This window comes from Sus scrofa, chromosome 14, assembly GCF_054392235.1.
Source record: "Sus scrofa isolate SSC_HxYL_T2T_F1_AM1 chromosome 14, Sscrofa_HxYL_maternal_Yorkshire_Landrace_v2.0, whole genome shotgun sequence".
Classification (NCBI taxonomy): Eukaryota; Metazoa; Chordata; class Mammalia; order Artiodactyla; family Suidae; genus Sus; species Sus scrofa.
In genome coordinates, this window is record NC_139396.1 from 67,998,386 (window position 1) to 68,025,422 (window position 27,037).

The following is a 27,037-nucleotide window of genomic DNA, read 5'->3' on the forward strand; positions in this document are numbered from 1 at the left end:
TTTTTTAAACAATATTTTGTTTTAAATTTATTAGTCACTAATTTAACTATTTTTGTTAGATAAATAATATGAGACCACTCCATTTTTTTTTATTGAAGTAGACTTGATTTATAACGTGTTCATCCCAGGTGTACAAAAACTGCTGTATTTCTTAAATGTAGGTTATGTTCTTTTCAGTGATTGGAGTTTGATTTCCTACATATTCCAAGTGAGATAAAGTACTTATAAATACTATAGCTGTCATTCGAAGCTGTCCAGACAATATTTTTACCCGACTTTTTTTTTAAGCCAACCCCCTGACCCCCAGATCCCAATGTCCAGTGGGGTGAAAATTAATAATACTGCCTGACATTTTGGTAATTGGAAGACTAGTTGAAATCGCCTCTGCTTTTTTTTTTTTTCCTCTCTCTTTTCTTCTTTTTTTAGTTTGTTTTGACTGTGCTATAAACCCAAAGCTGCCGGCTCGACCTGGGCGTTTAATTGTGGCATTTGCAGACTGGTCCCCTGGGATCCCTGAGTGGCTCCTTCTGGCGTCCCTGCCAACACTTCATCCTTTTCTGTGGTCCTCGCCTGAGCCCAGCGCCTGGCAGCTGTTCCCAGGGCTGCCCATCCCAGCAGCCTTCGCTCTGGAGGAGCGGGTCAGGAGCCACCCACGTATAACAACAACTTGGCAGCAGGACCCTGGGGGAAGGTATTGGTGAGAAGATTGCAGCAACTGTGTCTAATCCACTTTCTCGAGTGGCGTCTGGGGAAGAGAGAGTCGAGCCATCCACGTGTTTGTCTCCCTCCAGACGACAGCGGCCCAGGCAGCCAAGAGGCGAAGGGCTCTCTTCCCTTCCCTCCCAGGCCGTGGCGGGGCTCCCTGGCAGCCTGTCATTACTGCATTACGACAGGATGCTGTGGCTGCAGTCCCAGCTCCAGGGGGAGTCCGGGGCTTGCTCACAAGGAGACACTCAGGGTCATTCATCAGCCCTACCAGGACCAGAGCTGACTCAGGAGCCCCCACCATGTCCCCTCCTGGTTCCCATTTGACGCCCAATTCTCACTGGGGTAGTAGCCTCAGAATAGCACCTGGCATGTTGCCTTTGAGCTGAAGAAATCAAGACATCTCCCGGAGCGGTCCTTTGCCTGCCGCTCACCCCTCCGCTAAGCTGCACACTCACTCTGTAAAAGAGGGTTGGCAGTGATGCCTCTGGTACCCTCTGAGATGTCAGGATAACATGAAGAACAGATGCAAAAAGTACTGGGGTTTCCAAGGAAAAAGGTCTGACGATGTGCAGCAGTACTACTGTTATTTGCAAGTCCTAGGAGTGCACACAAACACGAAATTTTTTCTTTACCCCCAGCCATGGATAGGGGTAAGGAAACCACATAGCCGAGGGGCTCAGGGCCCCCGACTTGGGACTCAGAAAGATCTGGGCTCAAATCTCTGCACAGCCACTTCTGTAGCCGTGTGATCTAGGCAAGTTACCTAAGATTTGAGCCCTGCAGTTTCACATCTAAAAGGGGAATTTTATAGGGGATTGATAATGCCTGGAAAGCTCTCAGCCCAGTGCCACTCCGGGAAGGTGACGTTTTCTCTGGATGCTTCCTTTGGGAAGGGGGGTGCAGAAGGAAGCAGAGAAATGAGCAGTGGTGACCCAGAGAAGCCCCAGCTCAAGAGGGACCAGGCCCACCTGTGGCCCCGACATGGGCCCCATCCCTTCACCTGTACCAGGAGCTTAATGACCTGCATCTGGCCTGTTTGTCCTCACTGTGTTTGCCCAGTGCCAGCTGCAAAGCCCAGGAGATGATAGATAACCCAGGCTGGGGCTGCCTGGAAAGGATGTTCTAGTTTTGTCGTATTAATACCTGCTGCTTTGGTCAATAATTTACTGGAGGCTCAGGGTGAGAAAGCAGCTGGGTGGGCAGCGCTGGCCTCTGCACCTGGAGCAGTTCCCTGAGCCCCTTGGTACCTGGACTGAAAAAAACCCACTGTAGACACCAGCGTGAGGGTGGTGATGGGCACAGCAGTGACCTAATTTTCTCTTATCAGGCATAAGGAAGAAGTCCCCGTGGAGCCCTGCCCATTTCCAATATAAATAATGTAATTCCCCCGCCCGCCTGCTAGGGAAGGAAGGGGCAGCCTTTGATCTGAAGGAATTAAGTCAGTAAACAAAAGCAAAGACAGCAGTAGAGGTGTCTCATCGTTGCAGGCACCTGCTGAGCCATTTACCCCAAGAGAGGAGTTAAATCCAGGCAAGTGAAGTGGACCCAGGGGGACAGCCTCACTCCTGCCCACCCTGCCCCGCGACCTCCCTGCAGTCTCTTCATCTGGACATCTTCCTGGACCCCATACACATCTGCCTCAGCCCAGCCCGCGCACCATGACCCCCTACCCTTCCCAGCAATGGCCCAGCTCCGGCCATGCATACTTCCCAGTGGAGGTTGATTCTGGGGGAAAGATGTGCAAAATCTGAGTGGTCTGGGATTGTCTGAGCTGGAGAAGGGTTCCCTGCCTGGGAGGAAGGGGCCACCCAGACTGACAGTCCCACACCTGCCTTTCTGTGTCCAGCCTGCGCTTCAGGAGAAAAGCTACTGACTTCCAGCTGTGTGGGCTTGGGTAGGTCCCTTCTACCCTCTGGCTCCTGTGTTCTTGGCTGTAGAAGGTCAGGTTTGGACCAGCGGAACCAAGGCCCCTTTCAGTTCTAGCCCATCCATGACTGTCATGTTTCTTTTTTTTGTCTTTTTTTGGGGGCCGCACCTGTGGCATATGGAGTTTCCCAGGCTAGAGGTCAAATCTGAGCTACAGCTGCCAGCCTACACCAGAGCCACAGCAATGCCAGATCCCAGCTTCATTGAGGACCTACACCACAGCTTGTGGCAATGCCAGATCCTTAACCTAATGAGTAAGGCCAGAGATCGAACCCACATCTTCATGGATGCTAGCTGGGTTCTTAGCCTGCTGAGCCACAATGGGAACTCCGAATGTCATGTTTCTTAAAGAACTCAGGTTGGTCTCCCTGGGCCCTGTTTCACCCTCCGGAGCCAAAAAAGGCAGACCCAAGATCCCACAGGGCAGCCTGGACTTGACCCACACGCCCTGCAGGGCCAGCCAGCTTCAACCCACCCTCTCTCCCAACCCACCCTCCTCTGGCAAGTGTGATGCCAGCCCCTGAGTTAATGTGAAGGGCAGTGGGCATCAGGGCAGGGGGGCTGGCACCACCATGTGGGCCTCACATGCCTCCTCCCCAGCAGCAAGTCCAGGTCCCATGTCAGCCCAGGCGGTGCCTGGGGCGGCGTGAGTGCATGTCCCTCAGGCCTCCGGTGACAGTTGCCCTGCCCTAAAACCCACAGGGAACCCCCACTTCTTGCCCACGCCCGCATCCCTCCCCCAGCCTTCCGCTCCCGGCCTGAGTTCCTGAGGCAGAATCTATTAAGTCTTTCATATTAGCCGGCAAAGGGGGAAACAACCCTCTTTCATCTTAACTGGAGTGAATTTGCATTAACACCTGGGGAGTTCTGTTTGCCTTGAGAAAGCACATTGCTATTCTGAGCTGCACACGCTGTGGGTCCGTCGCAGTATCCTATTCTTTTATTAATACGGCTTTTCTCTCTCCCCCCACTTCCCCCTGGAAAGGGGAGAGCAGCTGGGGATACCTGCCCCACGCAGGAAGGTCCCAGGAAATGCCAAGAAGGGGGAGCAGGGAGCAGGTGCCCCACAAGGCGCATGTGTGAGCTGCACCCCACCCCCACCCCAGGCCATGGGGCTTCAGGGGCAGCCCCCACCCCAGCGCCCCCATTTGCTAAGCTCTGCCGCAACCAGTTTGTATTGGGCATGGGGTGGCGAGGCCCAGCAAGGCTCTGTTCAGGAAGACAGGGCGCCACCCTGAGGTGTTCCTTAGGCAGGGCAGGGGCTCAGGAGAGACAGTTAAGTCAGGAATGGCTCCCGCTGAGCTGAAGGGCTGCCCTGGCAGTCATCGGTCATGGCTGTCACGATCTGGAAGTCACAGCATTACAGGTTGGTCTGACCGTCTGGCTGCAGGATGGGCATCTGCCCCCGTCATGGCAACTTAGAGTATCTGCACCCAGGAAATGTCCAGGTTGCGTGTGGTTGGGCAGATCTTGGTTGTCAGGTCTCAGACCCAGAGATGGAGGATCTGAAAGGAAAGGAAGGGGAGGGGGCGGTGCACAGGGACACACACCCCCTCAGCCTCTCTTGGCTTCCAGTTTTCCAGGAGGCCAAGCCCCTCCCCCAAGTTCAAACCTGGAATGGACCTGAGCCTTCCTTCCTCCCAGTGGTTTCCCTGGGTTGGGGAGCTGGTGTGGGGCTGAGAGTCCCAGGATGAACACCCCCCAGGCCACCCCCACCCCACCTCCTGGCTCCTTGACGGCCCCAGGAGATGCCGAGGGAAGGAAGATGAGGGACAGACAGGTGGGCCGGGCCCCATCCCCTCTGGGCTGGGGGCTGGGCAGAGAAAGGTCCCACGAGGACCTGGGGTGCCACCGCAGGGCTGCAGGGCGGGGGGAATGACGATGTTCCTCAGAGAAGAGGGCTTGGCCTCGCAGCCCCATGTTCCTCTTCCAAAGGATGGAGTCATTTCTCAGCCAGCCTCAGGGTCATCATGGGGATTGAATAGGATCACGGATACCAAGTTCTGAGCCAGTACCTGCCACAGCAAGAGTTTATTAAATGAGTCTGCTGCTATGTGATTATAGCTCTTCACTATTAGCTTGTCCCAACTCAGGTATCAGAGGAGACAGCTCAGGGCAGCAGGGGCCATGGTGGGCAGGGAGGGCTTCTCCCCCAGCGCCACCTGCCTCTGACTCCTGGCCCTGGGCAGCTGGGCCCCTCTCCAGACCACCCTGGACCACTGAGCCCCCCATGAAGAGAGGGGCAGGGTTTGGCCAGTCAGAGGGAACACTCCCCCCACCGGGGCTGGGGCCCTCATGGTTTGACAGCAGGAGAGAGGCTGGTGGCTGCAAATGTCCCTGAGTGGGTGACAGCTGCAGCTGCATGGGCACAGGCCCCTGGGACTTACAGGGGAGTCTGGCGGGACAGGGAGCCCTGAGCCGGCATCAGCATTCCATAGGCATCCCTACCTACCCCACCCACGGAGACTGGGTCCATGCCAGATCCCACCACTATTCTCTCCAGTGACATTTACCAGCTGGGAAGTGGCCACCGAGACGTGAAATCAGTGCTGGCCTGGGGCGAGCCCACTTCATTAGAGCCAGCTCTGCTCCAGTGAGTAGGTCGGCACAGGCCAAGCACAGCCCCCAGCCCCCCAGCTCCTGCAGGCTGGTCCAGCCCCACTTCCTGGCTCTGGGGAGTAGGCCCTGCCCTCAGCGCAACACCGACCCCACTGCCTGGGGTCAGGGCCACAATGTCCCCTGAGCACCTGCTCTGGCCAGGCCCCAGGAGGCTGAGAATTACAACAACAGGGATCCATGCTGGCCTTGGCATACCTGCTCTGTCTCTAATCCTCAGCCGTCCCAGCAAGGCCACGTTCACCATCCTACGCACCAGGCCCAGTTCGTGGAAGTAGTTCCCACTTCTGTCCTGGCTGCATCCTGAGGCCCCATGAGAGCCCTGTGCTGTCAGCATGGCTCCCAAGTAGGATGGCAGGAGAGTGAGGTTCAGAGAGGCCATGTGACTTCTCGGAGCTGGAGTGTGAACCCCGTCCTACCTTGGCCTGGGCTGTTCTGCTCCTCAGCTTCCCAGGAGCGTCCCTCCTGGATCCCAGCTCGGGATGGGCGGGACATGACCTTCTTGCCTTCAGCTCTCTGAGGGGGCTCAGCGGTGGGGACAAGCTGGGGAAGGAGAGATGTGGGAGGGGCTGTGAGGGCCGGGGTCAGACTCTGGAAGGGAAGGTACGGGTCCTGGCCCTCACCCCTACAGGAGGGGAGGAATTGGGGGTGCGGGGTTAGGCTTGATACTCTTGAGATGCATGGGGTTCATTCACAACCCCCACCACCACCAGGCAACTCCTCTTTGTTGAGCCTGTCCCTTGGCAATGGTGTGGCCCTAGAGAGGGTGCATATCTGGGCGCCTCCCTTCTCCTCCTCCTCTCAGCTTAGGGGTCCCAAGCAAGTCAGGTCACCTCTTTGAGCTCCAGTTTCCAAAGCTGGAAAACAGGGCCACTGATGTCTGCCTCAGGTGACTCAGTGGGTCAGTGAGAACGCACTTTTACGCGCAGACCGTGCCTGGCACTGAGGGCACCACCCCTGCCAAGAAGCATGCACCACCACCCACCAGGGCGGGATGCCGTCCCACCCCCTTCCCAGTATCCCCCATGTTGGATGCAAAATCCAGCCTTGAAACTTCCAGGTGCCTGGGCAAGCAGGTGGTTGAGGCTTCGTATCTGACTCCTCCATGCCCAGCACAGAGCCTGGCCCAGAGTGGGGGGTCAGTGCTTAACTGCTGGGTGGACGAGTGAGTCTCAGGCCACCATGTGAGGAATGAGGATCTGAATGCCTGAGGATCTCACCGTGCTGCCCGAGCTGTTGTGCAATTCAGGTGAAACGATGGCTCAGAAAGCACCCGTTTTGATAATTAAAATGCTGAGGAGGAGGGAGGTGGTGGCTGACTTCCCAGCAAACCGGGTGGGGGCTGGGAAAGAGTACAGGCCACAATGTGCCCCAGGCCAGCTGGTCAGTTCAGCCGGGCTGTACTCACCATTGGGCCTGGTCATCACTCAGCCACCCCCTCCCCCAGCCCCTCTGGTCTAGAGGAGCATCCATCATCAGTGTCTCCTTCCCCTGACAGCCCAGACAGTGAGCAGTCCTGCCTGAATCCGATGGCCCTGCCACTCGCAGCCACCATTGCTACTTCCCTGTCCTCCACCAGGGGCTAGGCCCTGGGGGTGAGAGGCAGGCACAGCGCCTGGTCTCTGTGAATCCTCTTCTATTCTGGGTTAAGGGTTATGGCTACATCCCCATTTTTCAGATGAGGACATTGGCTCCCAGAGACCAGAGACTCATCCAGAATGATGCCCAGAGCTGTCACTCAAATGTAGATTGGTCTGGCTCCAGAGTCCCCACTTTTCACTTCTGCCACCCTCCTCCAGGCCTCAATATCCCCTGCACTAGAGAGCTGCAGACTTCCTGCAGGCTCCGGCCTCGCAGAGCCCGGCAGAGGGGCTGCTGCCTGTTCACCCCCTCCCAGCATCCCAGGGACAACATGATGGATGCAGGTCCCATGGGGGGCAGGTGCGACACACCCACACACCCGCAGACGACCGTCGGGTGATGGATCTTTTCCTCCTCTCCCCTCCCCAGGGGCTTGGCTCCATCTGGTCAGGCACCGAGCCAGGCTGATTAATGGGCCGCCCACCAGGCTACCCTCGCTGCAGCCGCCACCCGCATCCTGGCAGCTGTGCTCCAGGGTTGGGAGGGCAGCTCTGTGACCCCTTATTTAGTCATTCAACAAACACTTTTATCAAGGGCCTACTATGTGCTGGAACACAGAGCATGCAAGACAGATTAGGAAACCAGCTGTCACCCTCCAGTATGACAAGAATGGTCATGAGGTAAAGAGAGGACAGCCGTGAAAGCCAGAGGAGGCCCCTGACCCAAGGGACCAGGGTGACGGGTCTGACTAGGGCCAGAAGTGAGAAAGGCAGGCGATGGTCATGCAGCTTTGATAGATCCAGGATGACTGAGGCATGGAGGTGGGATGGAGCAGGAGCCTGAGGAAGCTGGGGACTCACCAACTAGGGCTCACCTCTGAGTGAGAGGGGGCAGAGTCAGGTCAGTGCTTCAAAAAGACCCTGTTGCTGCCGAGGGTCTGCAGAAATTCCAGAGCAGAAGCAGCCCTGGCAGGTGGGACTGGAGGGGGCGGGGAGCGAAAGACTCTGGAACCAACAGCAGTCAGTGGTTCCAGCTGGGGGGATGGGGGGGTGATCACATTAGCCCCAATTTATAGATGAGGAAACCAAGCCTCAGAGACTGGGCAGGATTTGCCAAAGGGTGCGCACGCGTGCACACGCACGTGTGCACACACACACACACACACACACACACAGAAGCAGAGCTAGGCCAGGATCAAGGTTGTATGGGAGCCACTGACCCCTTGTACCTTGGCATCAGGGCCTCGACATCAGCCTCAGCCTGGCCTGGTGAGGGTGCAAGGGCAGCCCCCACCATCATGGGTCCCGCCTCATTCAGGGAGGCAGCTGTCCCCTTCGTGTTGCCACCGACAGGAGCCAGGCAAGAAATATCACATCATTAAAATGACAAATCCCTTCACTAACTGAACTGGAAGGTCTACCTCCCTGCCTCCCATCCCTCAGCCCCCCTCCTCCCCCCGCCCTGGGCTCTTCTCCCCTGTCAGGCCTGCAGGAGAGCATAGAGAGACCACAGCCTCGTCCCTGAGATGACCTTGGTCTCCAGCCCTCCAGCAGGAACCTTAAGAAGAGAGGGGCCCCTCCATTCTACAGGTGGGAAAACGAAGGTGTGGAGAGGGGACAAGACCCTCCAGCGGGGGGGTTCCCTTCTTTGCAAGGGTCTGCTGGAAGGAAGGTAGCAGCAGAGGTCAACACAAGTGACCTCAATGGCTGCTTCTGCTCTGTCCCTGCTCAGAAGAACAAGTTCAAAGTAAGCATAAATGCTACCTTGATGTGCTGCAGAGCTTTTTAGGGCTAAGCCCATCTCTTACCTTAGGGGGGACCCTTTTTTGTCTGAGCCCCACTTTGTGAGGAGGATGGAGCAGGGATGGTTCTCCTGGATTCACAGGCAGGAACCCCTGTTGCTGCCCTCAGGTTCCCCATTTGACAACAGTTCCTTTGGACTGAAGCTGAGTCAGAGCTCGTGCGGGGCCTGGTGGGTATTGAGTGAGCACCTGTCTCTCCCTGTGCCCACCTGCACATGCCCACATTTCATCCACGCCTGCGTGTACAGAGCGCATGTGTTGCAAAATGTACTGCACACACAGACACATGTGATGTGGGGCCCATTTCTGGGTTCTAGGGGCCCAGGTGTTCAGACCCTGCCTGCGCATATCCACCCCAGCACACACGTGTGCATACATACTCGGCCACAGGTGTGCTCACACACGCCTGTACATCCTCACGCATCCATCAGACCTGTCCACATACATCTGTGTCACATGCCCATGGCCGTCAGGAGCCCCATGTGGGGTCTGGGCCCCTCCGGGAAGCCAGGCAGGTGAACAGATGCTGGGAGATGCCGCCTGGCCCCACAGGCAGCCCTGGTTCCCAGGATGACCACCCCCACTCCCCAGCACTCCTCCAGGCCCAGCCAGCAAGGACACACCGTCCGTCCGCCCAGTGTCCTGGTCTCCTTGGACGCAGACAGATCCCACGGAGGCGTCTGGCGCATCCTGACTCGGCCACAGCAACTGCACCAGCCCTCCCGGCCCCCGTTCCTGTGCCCAGTGCTGTCCTGCCCGTCCTTCCCCACCTGCTGGGCGGCTGCACCAGCCCCTCTTGCCCCACCCTCCCTGAGTGGACCCCCAGGAATCACCCCAAGGGGGTCTCCTAAGCCCTGCCACCTGAACTAGACCCCGGTTTTTCCATCTGCAAAACTGGAGGGAGGTCGAACTAGAAATTTGCCAAGGTCTTGTCCACCTCCTGCTGTGCGAGTCTCCCAAAGGCCAGGGAGGGCAGGTGGGGGAGGGGTCAGGTGGGGCGATATAGGGAGGAGGAAGCAGCCCCTCCCTGGTGCAGAACCAGGCCTAATAGGGTTAGAGGCTGGAGCTCCTCTGAGTCTGGGGGCTCTGCTTGGTGAGCCGTCTCTCAGATGATCTTTCATGCTGCCTTCCGGTGGGTGCTCCATTGCCATTTTACAGATGAAGAAATTGAGGCCAGGAGAGATGCCAAGAGCCCCCCCAGCTCCCTACACCCCCCACGCCAAGGGCCACAGTGTGGGAGCCATGCCCAAGACAACTCCCTCTGGCACTCCCTGTCCTGCCCGTGGTCAGGGAGGGTGGCGTTCCGGGAATGGCTTTCTCCAGAGCCAGGCGCCTCCCCCCACACTGCTCCCACTCCTGGCTCTGCGCCCACCCCTTGGCACTGCCCATCCATCTGCTGTCACTTCCTGGCAGGGCCAGTGGGCCATACATCACCTGATGAAGCCTGAGGCAACCCAGCCAGGCAGGTGGGCTGGCACTCACCCGGGCGGGACCCCCTCCCCCATGCTGATGGTGGGATTTCAGGCTCCCTGTTCCTGCCCGTGAACAGGGAGCTGGGCCAGCAGAGGAGGGGTTTCCTAGGAGTCCCAAAGCCGTTCCCAGAGGGAGCCACTTCCTGTGGTGGGAGAGCACAAAGGAGGCAATTGGAGGCCGTGGGGTGACCCGGCTGAAGGGGCATGTGGGTCCGGCAGATGGCCTCACAAGTGGAGGACACCAAGGTGGAGCCCTTGGCAAGAAGACAGAAAGTTTTATCTCCCAGCTCCCACCTGCCAAGTAATTTGCTGATGTGGGTCGCTGGGGCTCTGTCTCGTGATGGAGCAATGCTGGGTGGCAGCCAGGGGGAAGGCTCACAGTCTGGGGGTCTCAGTCCCTACCCCATCCCATATCAGCTTCCTGTCCCCCTCAACCTGCCCTCACCTCACAGGGCTGCCTCTGCAGGGAGCCTCCAGTTCTTCATTCATTTCATTTATTCATTCACTCATTCATTCTTTTTTTTTTTTTTTTGTCTTTTTAGGGCCGCATCCACTGCATATGAAGCTTCCCAGGCTAGGGGTAGAATCGGAGATGTAGCTGCCAGCCTACACCAGAGCCACCGCAATGCCAGATCCAAGCTTCGTCTGCAAACTTCACCACAGCTCATGGCAATGCTGGATCCTTAACTCACTTAGCAAGAACAGGGATCAAACCTGTGTCCTCATGGATGTTAGATTCGTTTCCACTGAGCCCACTCATTCATTTTCATTCAACAATTTTGTAGGTGGTCTGCTCCATGTCACAACACTAGGGATGCAGCAGTGAACAAAATCCAGCACCGGGCAAGAAAAGAAAGTCCACAGAGTGTTATGTGGTGGTAAGTGCAAGCCAGGACAATGAAGCAGGACAGTGAGAGAACAGGTGTAGTTTGTCTATGCATGTGTGTTATAAACAACGGTGTGACCAAGGAAAGCCCATCAGGAAGATGACTTGTGAGTAAAGGCCTGAAGGCGTGAGCAATGAAGATGCGAATGGGGAGAGCATTTCTTTTTTCTTTTTTTTTTTTTTTTGTCTTTTTGCTATTTCTTGGGCCGCTCCCGCGGCATATGGAGGTTCCCAAGCTAGGGGTCCAATCAGAGCTGCAGCCATCGGCCTAAGCCAGAGCCACAGCAACGCTGGATCCGAGCCACGTCTGCAACCTACACCACAGCTCACGGCAACGCCGGATCGTTAACCCACTGAGAAAGGGCAGGGACCGAACCTGCAACCTCATGGTTCCTAGTCGGATTTGTTAACCACTGTGCCACGACAGGAACTCCTTTTTTTGTTTGTTTGTTTTTTGTTTTTGATACCCTGCCCAGAGGAGAGCATTTCTGGCAGACAATACAGCAAGTGCAAAGGCCCTGAGGCAGGATGTGCCTGGCACGCTGCCAGGGGAGGCAGCTGGAGCAGGTGAGCAAGGGGAGGAAGTAAGGGCAGAGAGGTGAGGAGAAAGATACATGGGGCTCCTTGTGACTTTGTCATTCCCTCAGAAGAAGGCGGATGCCACAGAAAGGCTGTGAGGGGACCGAGCCTAAGTTAGGAAAATGACTAGTGGTAACAGAGAATCAGTGGGAGGGCATATGACAGAGGCCCTCTGTCCATGGACTGTCCTCCGTCCCTCCCTTTTCTTTTTTCTTTCTTTCTTTCATCATTAATTAATCCAGCAAATGCTTATTGAGTGCCAGACATAATTCTAGTCTTTTCAATCCAAAGGATGATCCACCCTGCCACCACCAAGGCACCTTGCAATGTCTGCCCCATGTGGCTGGGGTGGGACTGGGCCCCCCTCAGCCCCTCTCCACTCTGTCAGCCCTCGTGGCCCTCACACAGGAGCAGAATGGCAGCCATGTGTGTGCAGAAACCCCACCAAAAGTTGGTGTCCAAGGCTGGCGAACCTCTGACACACATATGAGGCCAGCGTGGAGCACACATAAGGATGTCCCCTCCCCTCCATGGGCCTCAGTTTCCTCATCTGGGAGCTGGGCAGGGCAAGAGGACTTAAGACCTCTTTCGGTTCTTTTATCTTTTTTGTCTTTTTAGGGCCTCACGAGTAGCATATGGAGGTTCCCAGGCTAGGGGTCGAATCAGAGCTGCAGCTGCCGGCCTACGCCACAGCCACAGCAACGCAGGATCTGAGCCGCGTCTGCAACCTACTCCACAGCTCACGGCAACGATCCTTGCCGTGATCCTTAACTCACTGAGTGAGGCCAGGGATCAAACCTGCATCCTCATGGATCCTAGTTGGGTTCATTACTGCTGAGCCACAACAGGAACTGCCTCTTTCTATTCTAAAACGAGGACACCTGGTCACTCCTAGAGCCCTGGAAACCTGCCTGAGCACAGGGAGCCCCCTACCCTGTTCATTGGGAGCTGAGTTTTGAGCTTGGAGTCTGCTAGTGTCATGCTCACCAAGGCTCCCTCGGCTTCTCTCAACATGATGGAACCCCAGATCTGAGGGGGGCCTCCTCACTCCGCTGCCCCCAGGGCCCTGCTTGGAGGGAGCAGCAGAAGAGCAGGAGGTCTCTGTGGTGACCCAGCCCAGAAGGGGGCCCTACCTGCTGCTCGCTGCCCCTGGCCCTGCACGGCCCCCAAATTCACCCTGGACCCCCATAGCTCCTCTAATTACAGAGCCATAAAGCACAAATCTCTAACGATCCAATTAGTAACGCCATTACTGCTCTGTCCAGGATTAAAATTACCAATTAAACTGCTGTCGATTTTATCATCACTTAGGCTCGACACGACCGGGGCATTTCGGGCCACAGAGGCCCATTAGCAGGCCCTTGAGCGGGGGGCTGGCCACGGCCAGGGCTGCGGGTCTAAGTCAGCAGCTCAGAAGGAAGTCCCTCACCCGCCCCCAGTGGCATCCTGGTGGCTTGTCCCTGCCTGGTCCCCCAACACCGGGGATCCAAAAGATTGTATCCCAGTTCCCTGTGGAACAAATAACAGCCAGGTTGGCAGGGACTCCTCTGCAAGACCAACCTCTCCCTGGGCAGTGCCTCCAGTCTGGGCCTCCACACATTCCACTCTTCAAAACTCACCTGTTTTGTGTTTCAGTGTCTCAGTGCCGGGCCAACCTGTGCAACTGACCCTGGGACAAGGAGCCTAAGCATTCATCTGAAAGCCTGGCCCTCACCTTTCCCGCCCCCCTCTCTGCCACCACAGTGCCTTCTGCCCACAGGCTCGTGGTGCCATCCTTATACAATGTCCCTGCTGTGGTGGGGGGGGTTCACCACTCTGATGAGCTAGTCACAGGTCAGTCCATCTCCTAGGTGACAAGCAGGTTTCCCTTTGGGGTCCCTCAATGTCTTAGCACAGGCAAGATCCCAGAGCACAAAGCCAGAGCTCAGGGAACAGGCAAATGCTGGCCCTGCCTCGGAGGTGGGGGAGTGAGCTCCCTGTCCCTGGTGGTGTGCAAGTACAGGGTGCACCCAAGCTGCATGGTGGCAGGTGGAAGCAGCTGCTCACGTGTGGGGAAGGGTAAATGTTGGGCTGTATAATTGAAGTCAGGGAAACAATTTGGTTCTCCTGAGAAAGAATTTGAGATATTAGGTAGCGAGAGGGTTCAGTCCTCTGATTTTCATCCCTTGCCCTGGAGGTGCTTCTGCAATGGGAGGGGGCAAAGGGAGGGCAGGGGTGAGGGGATGGGCTGGGGGTGTGTAGAGGCTGCCAGCGACAGCGAATGTTTGTGCTCTGTCCTGGACCCTGAGCTCAGGGCCTTCCATGCATCGTTTTCCTGTGCTTAGGTGCCCTTCCTTATTCCCAGGTGAGGCACCAAAACTCCAAGGCCTGAGAGTTCCCATTGTGGCGTAGAGGAAATGAATCCAACTAGTATCTGTAAGGATGTGGGTTCCATCCCTGGCCTCACTCAGTGGGTTAAGGATCTGATGTTGAGCTCTTGTGTAGGTCACGAATGCGGCTCAGATCCCACATGGCTGTGGCTGTGGCATAGTCTGGCAGCTGTAGCTCTGATGCACCCCCTAGCCTGGGAGTGTCCATATACTGTGAGTAGGGTCTTAAAAAGCAAAAATAAATAAAGACTCCAAGGTCCAACAACTTGCCTGAGGTCACACAGTTTCTCTCCATGTCTGATCCCAGAGGTCATGTTGTGTCCCCTGGTGGGGGCAGGGTGTGCCAGGTGAGGCTGCAGAGCCCACCTGTAGGGTCTGCACATTTCAGCACCTATGCAGCTCCTGGTTCAAATGCGCAAGCTCTTTATGCCACACAGAGAAACCTGGAGAGGAGGGGCAGCCCTTGCGCTGCTCTAGAGGGGGCCAGGCCCTGAAGAGAGGCAACCTCTCCCCATCTCCACCTCAGGCTGATGCCCGGGCCAGCCGGATGTGGGGCCCCTTCTGGAGGAGCAGCCGCCCTGGGCAGATCTGGTCGAGCATCTCATCAGAGGCAACAGACTGAGGCAGGGATCTGGGAGCCCAGAGCAATTAGGAGCTGCCTCGTGCCTGTCTCCTGCCAGCTGCCACAGCTGTCACTCAGGAAGCAGGCCTGGAGCAGGGGCTGGGTTGCTGATACCCCTGCCAGTCAGCATCCTGCCCAAAGGGGGAAACCAAGGCCCCAAGGGGACCAGGGGCAGGGATCTCTGTGATTTCCTGGGTGGGACATCATCAAGTTCCTCTCACACCTGCCCAGACTCAGTTTCCCCCACCCAGCCTTCTTCCCTGGAGTGGTGGTTGTAACCCTTGGAAGCTTCTGGGAAGCTTTTAAAAATGCCCTTGCCCGGTCCCAGCCTAGTGGAAGCAGACTCTCAGGGGGGCGGGGTGGGGGAGCTGAACCTGGGTGGGTGCCTGTGTCTGTCTCTCCCGGGCTAGGTTTTTGCACATAATGTTATCAAACCCTGCCCTCAGGACTAGAAGCTTCTCTGCTCCTGTGGCCATGCCTCCCTCTGCCTTCTAGACCACTCCTGGGCTCAGGGGAGTGTGAGGGCCAGAGAGGGAGGCTCTCAAAGTCCAGCCTCTCAGCAACAGGTCCCAGCACTGTGTGTGCCAAGGACAGAGGCTGTCACCTTCACCATCTATCTCATCGGATTCCAGCAACCCTAGTTGTGTAGTGGCAGCATTAACTCCTTTTACAGAGGAGGAACCTGAGGCACAGAACTGGGGACAGCAGTCAGGTTTCATCTCAAATCCACACTGGACTCTGAGTCTGGTGCTCCTTTTCCATCACCAAGTTGATTCTCAAGGAGTAGCATATTCAAAGACTCTCTCGTGGGCTCTGCCTCCTGCTCTGTCCTGTTTACTCCTGTCACTTGCGGGAATTGGGCATCTGAGGGCTCAGAGAGGGTGCCCAGGGCAGGGCAGGATCAGAGCAGACAGGGGCCTCTGGGTTCTGGCCTGCACCCTCTCCCGGCTGGGTCTGCTTCTGCAGGTCTATAAATTCCATTATTCATCAAGTGACTGTGTGAGTTTGCCCGGACAATGAATATTTTATTCACCTCCAGACACTGTCCCCAGCGGGTTCTTGGAACAATATAGTTCCCTAGCCAAGGAGCAGAGGCCAGAGCCTCTGCCCTCCCTAGACACGCCCTGACACGCCCCTCCCCCACCAGCATCTCCCTGACTCCCTGACTCAACCACTGACAGGGCTGCAGGCAGGGGTCCTAGGAAATTCTTGAGCTTGGTGTGTGCCTTCCCTCCACTTTGATACCCTCCTTTTGCCAGTGGGTTCATTTATTGCCTTGTCAGGCCCTCCTGGGTCCCTCTACAACCTCACCCCAGGTGGCCTGGGCCCTGGGCTCTGCCTGGAGCTCTCCCTGGTGCTGAACAGGGGTGATGACAAGATGCTGGGGAGCATGCTGGTTTTGAGAGGCAGAGGCTCGGGTCTTCATGAGGGAGACTTCCAGCTTCTGGACCGAGTAGTCCCCACTTCTCTTGCCTCCCTGCCATTTGCTGCATTCCCCTAGAGTCACAGATGGGTCACCTCTCCCAGGGTCTCTGGCACCCTGAGCCAAGGACTAGTGGGGAAGTCTGGGGAGACCCTATCTGGAGGGCTCACGAGTCTTCCGGTGGCACCCCAAGGAGTGCAGTGTGATGGCAGCAGCACCTTCCCCAGATAGGGGAGCGACAGACATAATTCACACCCTGTGATCACGCCATCTGCTCCCCTGTGACGTGCAGAGGAGAGGACGGGGCTGCAATGCCAGAGGGTGGGTGGGCTGGAGTGAGATGGTTCATTCATTCATTCACTCATTCTTTCTTTCTTTCTCTCCTTCATTCATTCATTTGGCAGATGTTCATCCAGCCCCTGCCACCTTCCCAAGCCCAGGTAGCCTTGTGCCAGGCACCAGGATCTGGGGGATGCAGACCCAGACCTTGCACTCCAGAGCCGGGTGGGGTCCTCTTACATCTCTGAGTTTTTGCCCACCCTGTCTCCTCCTCCTGGAGTCCCCTTGACTCATAGTAAGAGCCCCGGTGTTCCGTGCCTGAGCGCTTCACGTGCAGGATCTAAGCATTCACTCTGGGAGCTGAATGTGTTCCTGTTTAACAGGTAAGTAAACTGAGGCTCAGAGATACCCAAAGGCACACGTCCAGCTCCGGGTTCTCCGTGTGCAGCTCTTACTGCTCATGACACTGCCTCCTCCCACCCCATGTAAGAGATTTTCAAGCCCTATTTGACATCCTTCCTCTGTGAAAACTCACCCACCCCTCCACCTGCCCTTCAGCAGGCAGTGAACTTCGGCCTCAGCCATGCTGCTCAGCCCTCTGGTGCCTGCTCTGTGAGCCCCAGGTACCAGCAGCTCCCCCTCATTCTCTGATTCCCAGCCTGCCTTGCTCGCAGGACTTGGCACTCAGCAGCTGCCCAGTGGAGGACCAAGGAGGTTGATGAAGGTTCCAAAGGAGACAGACTTCCTCTAAGCCTGGAAGGGCAGGGAGGGATGTGCATGGCCCAGAGCCTGGCCCCTCCATTCCCACTCCATCCTTACCCAGCTCTTGCCTTGAGCTTGAACCCCAGCCCTGCCTCATAACGGCTGCATAACCCAACCTGGTCCCTTTAGCTTCTTCAGTGGTAGTGCCCTTCACCAGGAGTGGGGACAAGGGACAAGGCCAAATTGCCTTCAGTCTTAGGGGACTCTGTGCAAGTCACATGCACAGTCCAGGTGTATCCAAGGAAAGGGAGAGCAAGCACACCTGGTGGCATGTGGGGGCTCCCTGGACCCAGAGCCAGCTCTGTGGGCCAAGGCTTTGCTCCAGGGGAAACGACAGAGACTAGACTGAGGTCAGGGATGAACCAAGCAGTGGGGCGCACTGCACCTTAGTGCTCTAAGCCCTGGTGAGTCCTATCCCTTTGGCCTGATGGAAGGAAGCCTGTCCCAGGGAGCAGCCTGGTCACAAGATGGTCACAAACCAAGGACAAGGCCTGGAGGAAGGCCCATGTCTCCAGTGGGCACCCACACCGTCCTGCAGCACAGATCTGTAGGTAGTGCTAGGCAGGCCCACCCATCTGACTTTTGCTTGATTGACTCAGGGACTCTTTCTGTCCGTCCTGCAAAGATTCTCACCCTCGAGTTCCCATTGTGGCTCAGTGGAAACGAACCCAATGGGTATCCATGAGGATGCAGCTTCGAGATTGTTGCCCCTGCTCAGTGGGTTAAGGATCTGGCATTGCCGTGAGCTGTGATGTAGGTCACAGATGCGGCTTGGATGTGGCATTGCTGTGGCTGTGGTGTAGGCCAGCAGCTGCAGCTCTGATTTGACCCCTAGCCTGGGAATTTCCATATGCCACACCTGCGCCTACCCCCTCCGCCCCCCCGCCAAAAAGAAGATTCTCAACCTAAAAGCAAGGCCAGAAGCCACAGGGGGATGCAGTAGAAGCTCTGTCAGGCTAGCACTAACATGCCCTGTGGCAACCTCTGGGGAAGTCAGTAGGAGCTGGGTTTCCCACCAGGCCCTCTGGAGGTGCCGGCCCACCCTCCCTTGGCGTGGGGGTCCTGATTTAGAATGGGGTGGCCTCGGCTGGCCACTCAGTAAACATCAAAGGAGTGAGCTGCTGCTGTTCACACCCTCCATCAATCCATTGCAGCTATAATTATTATTAATTCATATTCCTCGGGGGGAATTTTCATGCTAATAGGAAACTCCCAAGAGGTACAGGGAGGCCCTGCCAGGCACCTCTCATATGCTACATCTCTTCATCCTCACCACTGCCCCGGGTGGTAGTGCGGCCATCCTCACGTCACAAGGGAAACTGAGACCCCAGGAGGTTGAGGGAGGTGATGAAGGTCCCGTGGTGTGAGGGGGTGGCATACGTGGGATCTCAAGGTCTGCCTGGCTCTGAATTCTGGGTTCTTTCTCCTCACTTTCTCTGCTCCACCAGGAGATCCCAGGGAGCTCAAAGCATTCCGCTCCAAGGGTAGAATGTCAGACCCAGGACAAATGGATGAAGAAGGCAAAAATTAGGCGGGGCTTTTCTGGGGCATCTCACACCTCTCCCACCCCAGGTCCTAACAGGGAGCCAGATGGCCCATAGAGGCTGGGGAGACAGACAGACAGACATTTGGGGTCCTTCCTGGCTCCTCTGCAGGATGTAGCCACTGCTGAGAGCCTCCTCCAGGGCCGTGCCCAAGAAGCGCTGGGGCCCAGGCCGGGCCCAGCCCTTCTTGGCCAGGGCTAGCATCTCTCCCTGAGCCCCCTCTCCCCAGGCCATAAGATAGGGCTGTGATTAATCAGCGACAAAAGCAGAAACAAGTAGAAAATGTAATCAGCTAGGAAGGGCAGGGCCAGGCAGGGCTGTGGCAATCAGCTTTCCTGCTGGGGCTGTGGGCTGATTGGCCCAGAGGGGGCAGGGAGGTGGTTCCGACAACAGGGCCTCCAGGGGCAGGGTCTGCAGCTGGGGCCTGGCCCAGGCTAGAGGGTCAATCCCTCCTCCATAAATATTCATGTACTTCTGTGCACACAGGCCCGATAGCACTCCCAGCCCAAGGGCCTGCACACTGCCCCACAGCCGCCTGCAGGCTCCAGCCCTGACCCTCCCCTCCAGCTCACAACCTGGGCAAACACAGGTGTCTGCAATACACTCCCAACACTCGTTCTTCTCATGTAGATTCAAAAACACATGTACACAACTTCGTGGATAAGAGCTACAGGCACACACATGCTGCTCCCTCGAACACCTGCCCCCTCACTCCGCATGCACACAGCCCCAGAGCCTGGGAGAGCCCTGCACAAACACTAGGTCCAACCTGGTGCGGGGTGAACTGACACTCTCCACCAGTCCCTGCAGGCACCCCACCATCTCTCATCCCTCACTGCCTCTGGGGCCAGGAGATAGACCTGCGGGCTGAGTGGTGGTGAAGGTTTGGGAAGGAGCCAGGAGTGGGGCTTCACTCTTGGAGGCAAGGTCAGGAGCGAAATCTCAGCCACAGGGCAAGGGAACCTGCCTCAGACCTTTCCCCAGCTCCTGCCTGTCCTCCCAGCCCCATGACCTTGGTGAACGCCCTTCTCTCGCAGCCTCAGTTTCCCCACTTTGGAGCCTCTCCTGGCACCAACACCGTGTTGGTGTTGTTTCGGGCACCCAAGAGTTTGCGGCCGACCTCCCCCAGCTGCTAGGTCTCTAGTCCTCTGTTCCCGGGGGGGTCGGGGCCGGCCAAGAGCCTGAAAGGAAGGGCCCCACCCCCACCCATCTTAATTTAATCCGGGTGGCTGCGGATTTAATGTGTATGGGGGCTGGGGGGGCGAGTGATCCTCCGCAGGGAGAAAGGGGAGCCCTGGGCGAAGGGGAGAAGGAAACCCTCGCGGGCTAGGGGCGGCCGCGCAGGGGCCGGCGGCTGGAAGGGACGGGTGGGGGTGGGGGGAGCGCGGAGGGGGCGGGCGGGCGGCGGGCGGGGGAGGCGGGGAGCGCAGCCAGCGCGGCACAGAGAGAGCGAGCAGGGGAGGCGGCAAGAGCCGGAGCGGCGGGCCGGGCGGCCGCGCCGGCGAGCGGACGAGCGGGCGGCGAGCAGCGCGCAGCGCGGAGCGCGCGGGGCACCGAGGAGCGGGCGCGGCGGGCGCAGAGCGCAGCGGCCCGAGCGGAGAGGCCCGAGCGGCACCGCCCCCGCCGCCCCTGCGGGGCCCCGGCAGGGAGCCCGACGAGGGAGGGGGTGGCATGGACCGGCGGCCCGGGGCGCGGGGGCGCTAGGCCCCCGGAGGGGCGCCCCCCGCCTCACTGCCTCTGCCGCCGCCGGGCCGCCCTCCGCAGCCGCGCGCCCCGCCCGCTCCAGCCGCCCCCGGGGCCGCCGCCGGCCCATGAGCCCCGACCTCAAAGTTTGCGGCGGGCGGGCGGGCGCGGAGCCTCCAAGATGCCGTTCCACCCGGTGACGGCGGCGTTGATGTACCGGGGCATCTACACCGTGCCCAATCTGCTGTCGGAGCAGCGCCCCGTGGACATCCCTGAGGACGAGCTGGAGGGTGAGTGCCCCGCCGGGACCCCCGCCCGCCGGCCCTCCTACCTGTGCGCCCAGGTGAAGCGCGGGCTAGGGGCGCAGGGGCGGGGGGGCTGTCTGCAGGTGCCGCCTGCCAGGTGGGCGCTCCAGCGAACAGCTGCGTGGGGAGGCAGGACCAGTTCGCACTCCTGGGCTCCGCGGTGGGGGTCGCCGAGGCGGAGGAGTGGCCCAGCCCCTGCCCGCGTGGTCCCCTGCGCTGCGGAAACTTGCTGGGCCCCGCAGCGGGGTCACGGGGCCGCGCAGTCCGCGGTGACGGTGCGGCAACGCGGCGGGTTAGGTTGGGGGTCCGAGCTGTGCCCCCCGCGCCGGTTCGGCCGGAGCACCCGCATCCTGATCCCCTCGGCGGCGCCTGCCCGCGGCTCTGCGCTCGCATTGACATTCCGCTCGTGTCGCTTTTAAAATCCAATCTGCTCGGGCGGCTAGAGACGAGGAGAGGGCGACTGTCTTGCTTTTGCCGGCTGCGGGGCTGCCCCCGGCCCCTCTGGCGGCCGTAGCCCCTTCCCCACAATCCTGCGGGGACCCCCCAGCCGGGAGCGCCGGGAAGGCGGCCCGGGAGGTGGTGGCGACAACAAGTGGCCAGATTGGGCGGCTTGGTCGCGGTAACCAAGCCTGGAAGGGAAAGGCAGAGGGGGACCTAAATCTGTCCCCCATGGGTCCCTTCCACCTCTGGACATGAATGGGGACCTTAGGCAGTGGGCTAGGAGAGATCAGGGCAGATAGTAGAGGCTGGGGTCCCTGGACAGAGAATCCTGAGGAGCAGTGAGACCCTTGGGGCCTGTGAGGTCTTTCCCGGCTGGGCTGGGGCGGGTGCTCAGGTTTCCCCTCCCCCTAGACCTCCTGGGGCCCCTTATGGAGTGCAGTGAGGGGCCCTGGGTTGATGGGAGTCTTGGCCCCCTGGGATCTGTCTGTCTGCTGTTGGAGAGAGGCTCCAATCACCCAGAGGCTGGGCCTCTCTTCGGTATCTTCCGTCCAGGGGTCTCTGAGATCTGGGCCTCAACAGGACCTTTGGGGGTTGCAGCTGAGACACCAGCCCAGTCATGGATGATGAGGGAGCACAGGCCATGGAGAGAGGTCCAGCCTCATCCCTGCGCCCTGACAGAAGTAGATCTTGAGGGAGTGGGACTGGGTCAGGGAGAAGATAAAGGCAGGAAAGCAACTGCCCCCACCCTGTACTGCACCACAGACTCTGAGCCACCTGCTTCTCACCAAGTCCTCCTAAAAGCCCCCAGAGGCTGGGAGAGCCATGGAAGTGGGGTCTGGTGTCTGATGCGGGCAGAACAGATGGATGGGTGCCACTGCTGGGTCTCTGGCCTTGAACTCCAAAGCCCAAGTCCCTGCCCTGTCTGGGTTGAAGCCCAGGAACCAGAGTCTCATCCAGGACCTGGGAAAAGGAGGGGGTGTGCTGAGGGGCAAGAGGGCAGAGGCTGTCTCTTCTCTAACACAGTCTTCTCCTGCCCTGGGCCACCCCAAACCTCTTACCAGTTTTCCCTTCCACAGGCCCTCATCCTTCTTTCCTCCTGGCCACTCGGGCAGGGTAAACATTGTCCTCCCTGCCTGCCTCAAGGCGGCCTTCACCTCATTCCCTCCTCTTGCTCCCAGCACCCCGCTGTCACCCGGGCAGCCCTGTTCTGGGCCTCACTGGTCCCTCTTCTCCTAATCTCCCAGCCCTGGAGTGCAGACCCCAAGGAAGAGGAGAAGCTGAGAGGAGGCTGGGGTGCAGGGGTGAGCAGGGCATAGGGAGGGCAGTGCAGGGGCAGGGAGGCCGCAGGCTCCCCTTGGACCGCATGGCGGACATGCTGGCAGGAGCCCAGGAACGTTAGTCACCAGCCACACCAAAACACACTCCCTGCTTCTCTCCCGTCCCCTTCTCCTGGGCCCTGCGGAGCAGAGGGGCCTGGCACAGGGGGCATCTGAAGGGCAGGGCCCTCCCTGGGGTGGGCAGGCAGGGGCCGTGGAGCAAGCAGATGGCTGGTGGCCCCAGTCCATCTCCCAGCCTGTGGGCAACTACGGATGAGGACAAGAAGTCCTCTGTGATCGACCCCCTTCTTGGCTCAGGCATCCTGGAAGCCCTCTTCCTAGGACACTGTCTCCGCAGGCCCCAGTGGTCCTTGGATACCAGGGCTGGGCAGGAAGAGTGACCATCCAGGGCACAGGTTCCCCTTTTGGCCCCCGCCACCTCCCCAGTGCCTCTTGAGCGCTCCCGCCCCAGGGTGTTCTAGGTAAGACCCAGGCCGGTTGCTGGGAGGATGCCCATCCGTCGGGGAGCCGCATGTGCTGAGGAGAGGGAGCCTGGCAGCTTGGGATGAAATGCTGCAGACAGTACGTGCCTGCCTGCAGAAATCCAGGGGGTGGTTAGTCCAGTGGGGAGGAGGCCAGGAAGGGAGTTGGAGAGCACCCAGCTAAGGTAAGGGCTTCCCAGATAAGCAGTGGTGGGTTCGAGCCCCTGCACCCTCAACTGATGGAGTGACCTAGGGCAGTCACTTGCCTCTCTTGCCTCAGTTTCTTCATCTGTAGAAGGGGGTTGGCCTTGCCCCTCCCCAGGGCTACTGGTGACAGAGGATGTGATGGAAGTGCTCAGCTCGGGCCTGGCATGTTGTGGGGGCTCAGGGACTGGGAGCGGCAGCAGGGAGGCCAAGAAGGGAGAAGTAGGGGGGACAGGAGAGGCCCATTAGGAGGAACACAGGGTATGCAGGGGGGCTCTGGCCAGAAAGGCAAGCTGTGAGGAGGGGCTGGGGGAAAAGGGGCTTGACAGAGGGGCTTGATCTGGCAGAGGCACCTGGGGACCCATGGAGTAGGGTACACGTGGCTGGGCAGAGCTGGCCTGGGTCCACAGCTTCCCTCCTTGAGGCAGAGGTACAGGGTCTTCCAGGTTCTCCCTGATAGACAGAGACAGCAGAGAACCCCAGGTCTGCAGGAGCACGGAGGCTGATAGGTGGACTTGAGCATCTCGGGGGTGGGAACTGGGGCAGCTGCAAGCCCTAGACCAGTCCTTTCTCAGAGAGAGGAGGAGGGAGACAGACACCAGACAGACACCAAGACAGGGTTCTGGGCTTGGTGCTTGGCCTGCTCCATTAGATGGTGGAGCTTGCACCGAGAGTGGCCAAGTGGGGGTGTTCAGGATATAGGCGGCCAGAGGAGTCCTTTTCCTGCACCAGCCTCCCTCTTAAGCTGCCTCGTGCAGGCCAGAAACTCAGGGAGGCCAAAGTGGTGAGGCGCCGGGCCAGTGCCATGGAGAGTGGCAGTCACCACAGAGGATAGACACCGCCCCCTCAAAGTGACCTCCAGCCCACACACCCCCTCTCTGGACTCTGGCTCCCTGACAGAGTGCTGGCCTGCTGGGGACTCAGGCCCCAACGCAGCTCCTCAGAGGAGGGGGTTGGGGGTGTCAGGCTAGAGGTAGCAGGTAGGGGCCAGTGTCGGCCTGGAAACCCAGAGGCCCTGCCAGCCTTTTCCCGGGCCAGGCGTCCCCATGCCAAGATGGAGCACAGCAGGCTTCCCCCGGCCTCATGGAGCGGGAACAGAGCGAGGCTTTCGGGGAAACACACCCAGCTAGGGTGTGCCAATGGCAGCAGCAGCAGCAAGAAAGTCATGACACCCACCCGACTCTGGAAGCCCCCAGCATTGTCCAGGCCTCAGTGACGGGGCAAGAGTCACGTTCCCACCTCACAGACAAGGTTCTTGAGGTTCAGAGAGGGAAGTGCCTTGCCTGGGTCTCTCTGCTGCCGGGTGGCAGAGTCAGACTCCAAGCCCAGGCCCCCAGGTCCTGGTGCCAGCCAGCAGAGAGAATGTCCTGGTGTCCTAAGCTCCCCTAGTTCTGCCTCTCCTTCCGGCTCTGCCGGAACGTCTGGGACGTTCTGATTTATAGCATCCTGTTCTGAGCCAGGTCCAGCCTGGCTGAACACTTACACACTTGGTTTTCTTATTTAGTTGTTTCTGCTGCCCCATTGTACAGATGAGCAAACACCTGCTCAAGGTCATTCAGTCAGGATGGAGGAGAGCTGGGATCTAACCCCGTGTCTGTGTGAATTGGTGCTGATTCTCTGGCAGAGAAGGCGATTCCTAGACTTGGTCTCGGGAATCAGCCGGTGCTGGGACAGGGCTCTCAGTAAGGGTGAAGGCACAGAGCAAGACCGAGATGTGAGGGCGTTTCCATTGTGGCTCAGCAGTAACGAATCTGACTTGGATCCATGAGGACGAGGGTTGGATCCCTGGCCTCGCTCAGTGGGTTAAGGATCTGGTGTTGCCCAATGAGCTGTGGTGTAGGTTGCAGACGTGCCTTGGTTCCCGCATTGCTGTGGCTGTGGCGCAGGCCAGGAGCTACAGCTCCGATTGGACCCCTAGTCTGGGGACATCCATCTACCACATGTGTGGCCCTAAAAAGAAAAAAAGAAAATATCTAGTGGTCTTGGGAGGTTAGTCTTGCCTGAGAAGGGGCTGCGTCTGGGCCTGTTGTCTGCCCCTGTACTCCTAGATTCACCTGCCCTCCACTGTCTCCAGTGCATTTTCTCAAGAAAATATATTATTTTATTTAATATACTTTTTTTTTTTTTTTTGCTGTACCTGCAGCATGTGGAAATTCCCAGGTGAGGAATTGAATCTGAGCCACAGCAGTGACAATGCCAGATCCTTTACCACTAGGCCACCAGGGAACTCTCCCTCTCAAGACTTTTAGAAGGCAGTCAGGGGTTCCAATTGCAGCAGCTCTGGGCTCTGGGAGCCACACCTGGTCCCTGCCAGGCTGGGAAGGACAGCCTGGACCCCAACTCATTGCAGGGGGCAGAGCCAGCATTCACTGCGGCCCCCACTGGGGGTCCAGGGTTTTGCCATCCCATCCTGAGGTTGCCCAGGTGAGGATCCAGAAAGATGGGGTGCCTGACCTAGGTTCCCACTTCCCCATAATACCAGCTCCTGACTTGGGGTCTTAGGATGGTTCCCCCATCCCTAACCTCGGCTTGATTCCCCCTCCTCTGTGGTGGTCCATGGGGTGGAGGCGGGATCCTTAGGGGCTTTACAAGGGGACAGACAGCATCCTCAGCTTCCCTACTGCTTCTTGCCGGCTTGGGGAATAGAAAGTCGATGCTGCCCTTACTGGGATCGTTTGTAAACTAAGAGTAAATGGGCTCTGAGTGATGGCCTCACACCAAGTGGAGCATGAACTGCTGCTCAGCTCCTTTGTCCCTGTGCTCCAGCTGGGTGGGTTCCCTGAATCAGTCATCCACTTAACCATTGATTAGCAAAGGGTTATGCCTGAATGACAGACACTCTTCCAGGTGACAGGGACACAGCAGGGAACAAGACTGACCCGGTCACTGCTGTCATGACACTCATGGTTCACGATCCAGTGTGGTCAGGAAGGAGTCCTTGGGGGAAGAGTCGGGTCTGTGGGAGCCCAGAGGAGGGGCAGAGTCAGCTGGGGGGCAGGGAAGGGGCTGGGGAAGTGCGGCCGTCCCTGCTGAGAACCAGGGATGCATCAGAGTTCAACACGGTGAGGGGTGGGGCATCCCAGTCAGAAGGAACCCCTTTCATCAGGACTGAAAGGGCCCCTAGGGCTGGAGTTGACGATACCTGAGGTGGACAGAACCTGTGGCTGGGTCAGAAGGACAACAGTGCCAGTCAGAAACCCGTGTGTGTGTGTGGAGGGTCAGGCAGAGGTCAGCATCTATCGCCCAGAGACTCCCGGTGACTGGAATCCCTCAGCAGTCTCTCTAACTGCTGGGCCTCTGTTCACACACCCCTTGGCGTGGGGAGCTCACGACCTCTTCAGTGGCCCAGGAAAACTCTAGGTGGGAGTCAGCCTGGAGTTCCCAGAATCCAGGGTTTATTGAAGCTCCTGGACCTGGCCCAGATCTCCCTTCCCATCTGCTTTACTGGCCAAGGGGCCAGTGGAGAGGAGACCAGATTCTCAGGTCTGCCTGGGATGGGTAGGGGGTGGTCAGAGTCAGAGGGTCTGGGGGCCTAGGCAGTTCAGGTATAGCCACTGTCTCTGGCCTGGCCTGCATGTCAGCTGGAACCTCTAGGCTTTGGGTGCAGACACCAGGCAGGAAGAGCCTGATAAAGCTTGGGGCTTTGGCCCAAGCCACCTTGCCGTGTGACTTGGGACATATGACCATCCTCTCTGGACTGTAGTAGGTCCAACAGAATCAAGGAGGGACCCTCAGAGGCAGGATTCCACAGTTGGTTTCAGGGGCTCACAGATCCCTAAGGCCAGGCCTGAGCCAGCCTAATTCCTACCCTCACCAGAAATAGGCCTGTCCCCTCACTGAGGTTGGGCACCTAGCCTCCTGGGTCTCATTTTTCAGGTGTGCATCTCATCTGTCTATTTCCAAATACACGCACACACATGAGCACACATGCATGTACACACACACACGAGCTTACCTCTGCCTACTGGAGTCCCACCTGGGGGAACAGCTTAGGTGAAAATGAATTGAACAAAGAGACCCCCAAGAGCCGGAGCAGAA

The 27,037-nt window shown here is 58.2% G+C and overlaps 1 protein-coding gene and 1 long non-coding RNA gene across 4 annotated transcripts in view; one reads left to right on the forward strand and one right to left on the reverse strand.

The window, feature by feature from the left end:
* Positions 1 to 20,993, reverse strand: LOC146396638 (uncharacterized). Its single transcript, XR_014825883.1, has 3 exons — positions 20,583 to 20,993; positions 5,670 to 5,793; positions 1 to 4,649 (listed from the first exon to the last, which is right to left on the reverse strand). It is a non-coding gene; the product is annotated as an uncharacterized LOC146396638 (long non-coding RNA).
* Positions 19,213 to 27,037, forward strand: part of CABP7 (calcium binding protein 7) — a 13,024-nt gene continuing 5,199 nt past the window's right edge. The window contains exons 1-2 of one of the 3 annotated variants that reach the window (XM_084993601.1): positions 19,213 to 19,495; positions 20,333 to 20,541. In XM_084993601.1, coding sequence (XP_084849727.1) covers positions 20,433 to 20,541 — 109 coding nt within the window. In that variant the 5' untranslated portion in view covers positions 19,213 to 19,495; positions 20,333 to 20,432. Of the gene's footprint in view, positions 19,496 to 20,010; positions 20,542 to 27,037 lie in introns of those variants that run through there. The other 2 variants (XM_084993602.1, XM_021072790.2) reach the window with 2 other exon arrangements.